The sequence below is a fragment of the Haliotis cracherodii genome, unplaced genomic scaffold, assembly GCF_022045235.1.
Source record: "Haliotis cracherodii isolate W230 unplaced genomic scaffold, xgHalCrac1.p SCAF_23, whole genome shotgun sequence".
NCBI classification, from domain to species: Eukaryota; Metazoa; Mollusca; class Gastropoda; order Lepetellida; family Haliotidae; genus Haliotis; species Haliotis cracherodii.
The window spans coordinates 5,994,499-6,000,498 of record NW_027266279.1 but is presented as its reverse complement, the minus strand read 5'-3'; the positions used below and the strand labels follow the sequence as shown (position 1 = coordinate 6,000,498).

General features: G+C 47.3%; 1 protein-coding gene across 1 annotated transcript in view; it reads left to right on the top strand.

The window, feature by feature from the left end:
* The first annotated feature begins 478 nt into the window (after positions 1-478).
* Positions 479-6,000, top strand: part of LOC139471777 (putative oxidoreductase YteT) — a 36,000-nt gene continuing 30,478 nt past the window's right edge. Inside the window, exons 1-2 of the mRNA XM_071254267.1 lie at positions 479-584; positions 3,351-3,490. Of these exons, the coding sequence (XP_071110368.1) occupies positions 3,353-3,490 (138 nt within the window). The 5' untranslated portion in view covers positions 479-584; positions 3,351-3,352. The remainder of the gene's footprint in view (positions 585-3,350; positions 3,491-6,000) is intronic.

Genomic DNA, 6,000 nt, shown 5'->3' with positions numbered 1-6,000 from the left:
CAAACAGTCCATCACGACAAACCACATAACGTGGGGGTAAGGATAGGAGACTAGGATATGATTGATTAGCTTCTAAATATATGCGCTTCAAACCATGGACCGAGGGTTTAAATGAGTGTTGTGTAGTTAGTGCGAAATATCTGTGTGTGCAATTAATGTGATCTGATCTGAGAGGTATCTACAAGGTATATAATACAATTAGATGTGCAATTAGTGCTAAAGATGTGTGTGTATGCATACACAATATATATAACACAATTAAGGCATAATACAATTAATGTAACACAATACTTGAGTTTGTCTTCTTTATTTTTTGTTGTGGCCCTTATGACGTTTTTTTGTGGCCGTTTTGACTTTACATTTTGAAGCCGGTCTGACATGGGGCCGTTTTGACCCGCTCCACCACGTGAGTTGGCGTCGTTGACTGATTGGCTGCAGGAGAAACAGGAAGCGTGACACGTACAACAACAACAACAACAACAACACAGCACCGGCATGTGATGAGTGAGTGTATGGCTAAATATACGTCAGTTGTCAACAGGAATCGACAGGCGCTGGACGTATACAGTGTTGGCAGTGTAAAAGTAAGAGTAGGAACGATATTTGAGAATATTTTGCTCACTTACTGTAAGCAGAGACCATATAATAGATTCTATTATATGGTCTCTGCTGTAAGAAAGAGAATTTTTTTATGTCAACTTCTTTATTTTAGGATCACAACGTTTCGGAGTATTCACCTGATGAGGGAGTTAGCAATAGCATATACTCCGAAACGTTGTGTTCCTCATAACAATGAAGTTGCCATCCATGAACTCTCTTCCTCGTGTATCACTTCTAAATGCCATTCAAAGACTTCATTTGTTGTATTTTCGCGATTTTTTTTCTCTGGGCCAACAAAATATCGTAAGGGAATTTTTTGTTTTGTTTTTGTTTTAAATATCGCTTGGGGACCACGTCTAATGTAGCCTTGTATCCCCATGTTTAAATTTAAAACAACAGTGTCACGGAGAATTTCAGGCTTCCGTTACGTGTGTGCGATATCCGGGTTGAATATGTCTTCAGCAACCCATGCTTACCGTAAAAGGCGACTATGCTTGTCGTAAGAGGCGACTAACCGGATCGGGTTGTCAGGCTCGCTGACTGGGTTGGTGCATGTCATCGATCCCAATTGCGTGGATGCTCATGATATTAACCACTGGACTGTGTGGTCCAGGCTCGATTATTTACTGACCGCTGTCAAATAGCTGGAATATTGCTTAGTGCGGCGTTAAACAACAAACAAACAAACAAACGTGCAGGCGAGTGTGCTTAGATTTTAAGCTACAGAGCCTCCCATCAGTAAGCTTTAATCCACATCCTATAATCTGATTTGGCACACAATATCATAAATATTTAGAAAAAGGGGAGTAGTGCACTTTACCGGGCGCACTTTTTTAGATCCAATAAGCTCTGTGGGGGCTCGAACGCGCTTTGCTGGCTCACTGGCTCGTTAATTAGCCGACGCTCTACCACTGGACCACAGACGCTATTACATGTAATCAGTGCTCGTTTAATGGGTCATTAGAATCCCCATTAACATGCATGCGTAATTCAGTAAACAACGAATTGCGCATGCGTGTGACGTCACATCCGCTCTCCCATTCATCTTTTCTTGAAACCACACCCGCCATTGTTTATGTCAACATGACCGACCAATGGGATTAACTGGATTAACGCTTGAAAAGGTAAGAATTTATGGTTAAGCCTTGCCCAAAGCAAGCTTACCCTAAGGACCGAAAAGGGGTGTTGGATCGTAAAGACGTGTAAGTTTCCCTAAGATCGAAAAGTGGTGTTAGGCCGTAAAGACTTGTAAATTTCCCTAAGATCGAAAAAAAGGGTGTTGGATCGTAAAGACGTGTAAGTTTCCCTGAGATTGAAAACGGGTGTTTGATCGTAAAGACGTGTAAGTTTCCCTAAGACCGAGAACGGTTGTTAGATCGTAAAGACGTGTAAGTTTCCCTAAGATTGAAAACGGGTGTTGGATCATGAAGCGAGAGTCACCAGAGCGTGAGGCACGGTAACGGTATAACGAGACAGCGGTGGCACTATAGCGCAGTAATTGAGCGGATGGTAGAGCTCGGCTGCGCCCGGTAAACTGCATTGTTGCCAGAAAATGTACTCTTAATATGTCAAAAATACATTCCAGAAATGTATTTAGTATGTCAGTATTGGTGTCTTTGGATCAGAAAGGACACTTATTATTCCGTACTACACATGACTAATTAACATATAATAAAAAGCTTAAATAATATCAACCGTTCTGAAGCGTTGTTTGTAAACAATAGAAGATAACCCCAAACTTACGTGGCTCTGCTCGCCTTACTATGTTTCGGCTCCAGTCACTGCAACCCCGGGTAGGCTTATCACATGACCAGATTTTCCTCTTTTGTAAACAGACTCACTTATTCAGAAATGAGAACCGACAGACCCTATGCAAGCCTTTTGGTGTGCTTTACATATTTTTTGGCACAGACATTGACAAAGCATAGACATACTACTACTGTGACAGTGAGATGCATGACAATATAGCTTTACTTATCAAAGCGACTATATCGCCAGCTCTCTGTACGGTGCCATGCTTGTAAGAGGCGACTAATGGGATTCCGTGGTCAGGCTCACTGACTTGGTTGATGCATGTCATGGTATCCCAATTGCTTTGATCGATGCTGGTGATGTCAATACCTCGTTTGTCTGGTCCAGACTCGATTATTTACAGACCGCCGTCATATAGCTGGAATATTGCTGAGTGCGGCATTAAACAACAAACAAACAACATATGTATACATTTGAAACAACAAATGAACCAACCAACCAACTGTAGGGTGCCAGTGATCGGATGTAGAGGATAAATACACAGATGGGAATAGGAATGGGAACATGCCATGACATATATGTTTATCTAAATGTGTGGACTAGTAAAAAATGAAAGCATATGTATATTGTATTCTAGGATTTGATAAACACTGTCTTGTAATCTAATCAAGTTGGCGATTAGTATTTTGTAACTCAGCCATAAGAAAAAAATGTGAGTGTTTTCTTCAGTTTGCCCCTGTGAAAAAACTAGACTGAAGCCAGTTTACTCTGCACAGCGTTTACATTGTCGGCTTCACTGTGCGGAGCTCTGATGTTTTGGTTTGAGAACTGACTTGGGCATCTGACGTCACACTTTTTCACAAATTAATTCATGCATGATTTCACATAATCGTCAATGTACTGTCCCTTTAAGGATTGATATATAGAATAAGTAATATATCAATTCCAAAGTGTTTTTTGCTGATTTTTAAAAACCTTTTTTTTTTTAAAAATTGCAGCAATGTCTAAAATCATCAACATGCTGAAGAGAAAGGGCCCCAATCAACAGGCCGCCGCTGTCACCTGTGTGGTGGTTGGGGCGGGCATGCGTGGATGCACATATGCAGCTTATGCACAGTTCTGCCCAGACAAAATGAGGGTGAGGAGGAAGGTGGTGGCAGACACAGCCATTCATTGTCAGGAGTTTAACTAGTGATACCCATCTTCAGTGTCAGACATAGATACAAAACAACCCTTTAATGACTGGTGGTTAACCTGTGCTGCAGAGCTATGCATCTACTACCCTGGCAGACAGTGGGAGAGTATAGTGAGGGAGGGGTGCATCTACTACCCTGACAGACAGAGGGAGAGTATAGTGAGGGAGGGAGGGAGGGGTGCATCTACTACCCTGACAGACAGAGGGAGAGTATAGTGAGGGAGGGAGGGGTGCATCTACTACCCTGGCAGACAGAGGGAGAGTATAGTGAGGGAGGGAGGGAGGGGTGCATCTACTACCCTGGCAGACAGAGGGAGAGTATAGTGAGGGAGGGAGGGGTGCATCTACTACCCTGGCAGACAGAGGGAGAGTATAGTGAGGGAGGGAGGGGTGCATCTACTACCCTGACAGACAGAGGGAGAGTATAGTGAGGGAGGGAGGTAGGGGTGCATCTACTACCCTGACAGACAGAGGAAGAGTATAGAGAGGGAGGGAGGGAGGGGTGCATCTACTACCCTGACAGACAGAGGGAGAGTATAGTAAGGGAGGGAGGGAGGGGTGCATCTACTACCCTGGCAGACAGAGGGAGAGTATAGTGAGGCAGGGAGGGAGGGGGTGCATCTACTACCCTGACAGACAGAGGGAGAGTATAGTGAGGGAGGGGGGATGCATCTACTACCCTGGCAGACAGAGGGAGAGTATAGTGAGGGAGGGGGGATGCATCTACTACCCTGGCAGACAGAGGGAGAGTATAGTGAGGGAGGGAGGAGTGCATCTACTACCCTGACAGACAGAGGGAGAGTATAGTGAGGGAGGGAGGGGTGCATCTACTACCCTGACAGACAGAGGGAGAGTATAGTGAGGGAGGGAGGGGTGCATCTACTACCCTGGCAGACAGAGGGAGTGTGTAGTGAGGGAGGGAGGGAGGGATGCATTTACTACCCTGACAGACAGAGGGAGAGTATAGTGAGGGAGGGAGGGGTGCATCTACTACCCTGGCAGACAGAGGGAGTGTGTAGTGAGGGAGGGAGGGAGGGATGCATCTACTACCCTGGCAGACAGAGGGTGAGTATAGTGAGGGAGGGAGGAGTGCATCTACTACCCTGACAGACAGAGGGAGAGTATAGTGAGGGAGGGAGGGGTGCATCTACTACCCTGACAGACAGAGGGAGAGTATAGTGAGGGAGGGAGGGGCGCATCTACTACCCTGGCAGACAGAGGGAGTGTGTAGTGAGGGAGGGAGGGAGGGATGCATTTACTACCCTGACAGACAGAGGGAGAGTATAGTGAGGGAGGGAGGGATGCATCTACTACCCTGACAGACAGAGGGAGAGTATAGTGAGGGAGGGAGGGGTGCATCTACTACCCTGGCAGACAGAGGGAGAGTATAGTAAGGTAGGGGGGGGGGGGGGGGATGCATCTACTACCCTGGCAGACAGAGGGAGAGTATAGTGAGGGAGGGAGGGAGGGGTGCATCTACTACCCTGGCAGACAGAGGGAGAGTATAGTGAGGGAGGGAGGGGTGCATCTACTACCCTGACAGACAGAGGTAGAGTATAGTAAGGGAGGGAGGGAGGGGTGCATCTACTACCCTGACAGACAGAGGGTGAGTATAGTGAGGGAGGGAGGGGTGCATCTACTACCCTGACAGACAGAGGGAGAGTATAGTGAGGGAGGGAGGGGTGCATCTACTACCCTGGCAGACAGAGGGAGAGTATAGTGAGGGAGGGAGGGAGGGATGCATTTACTACCCTGACAGACAGAGGGAGAGTATAGTGAGGGAGGGAGGGATGCATCTACTACCCTGACAAACAGAGGGAGAGTATAGTGAGGGAGGGAGGGATGCATCTACTACCCTGGCAGACAGAGGGAGAGTATAGTGAGGGAGGGAGGGGTGCATCTACTACCCTGGCAGACAGAGGGTGAGTATAGTGAGGGAGGGAGGGGTGCATCTACTACCCTGACAGACAGAGGAAGAGTATAGAGAGGGACGGAGGTAGGGGTGCATCTACTACCCTGGCAGACAGAGGGAGAGTATCAGACAGAGGGAGAGTATAGTAAGGTAGGGGGGAGGGATGCATCTACTACCCTGACAGACAGAGGGAGAGTATAGTAAGGGAGGGAGGGGTGCATCTACTACCCTGACAGACAGAGGGAGAGTATAGTGAGGGAGGGAGGGGTGCATCTACTACCCTGGCAGACAGAGGGAGAGTATAGTAAGGGAGGGAGGGAGGGGTGCATCTACTACCCTGGCAGACAGAGGGAGAGTATAGTGAGGGAGGGAGGGGTGCATCTACTACCCTGACAGACAGAGGGAGAGTATAGTGAGGGAGGGAGGGGTGCATCTACTACCCTGGCAGACAGAGGGAGAGTATAGTGAGGGAGGGAGGGAGGGGTGCATCTACTACCCTGGCAGACAGAGGAAGAGTATAGTAAGGGAGGGAGGGAGGGGG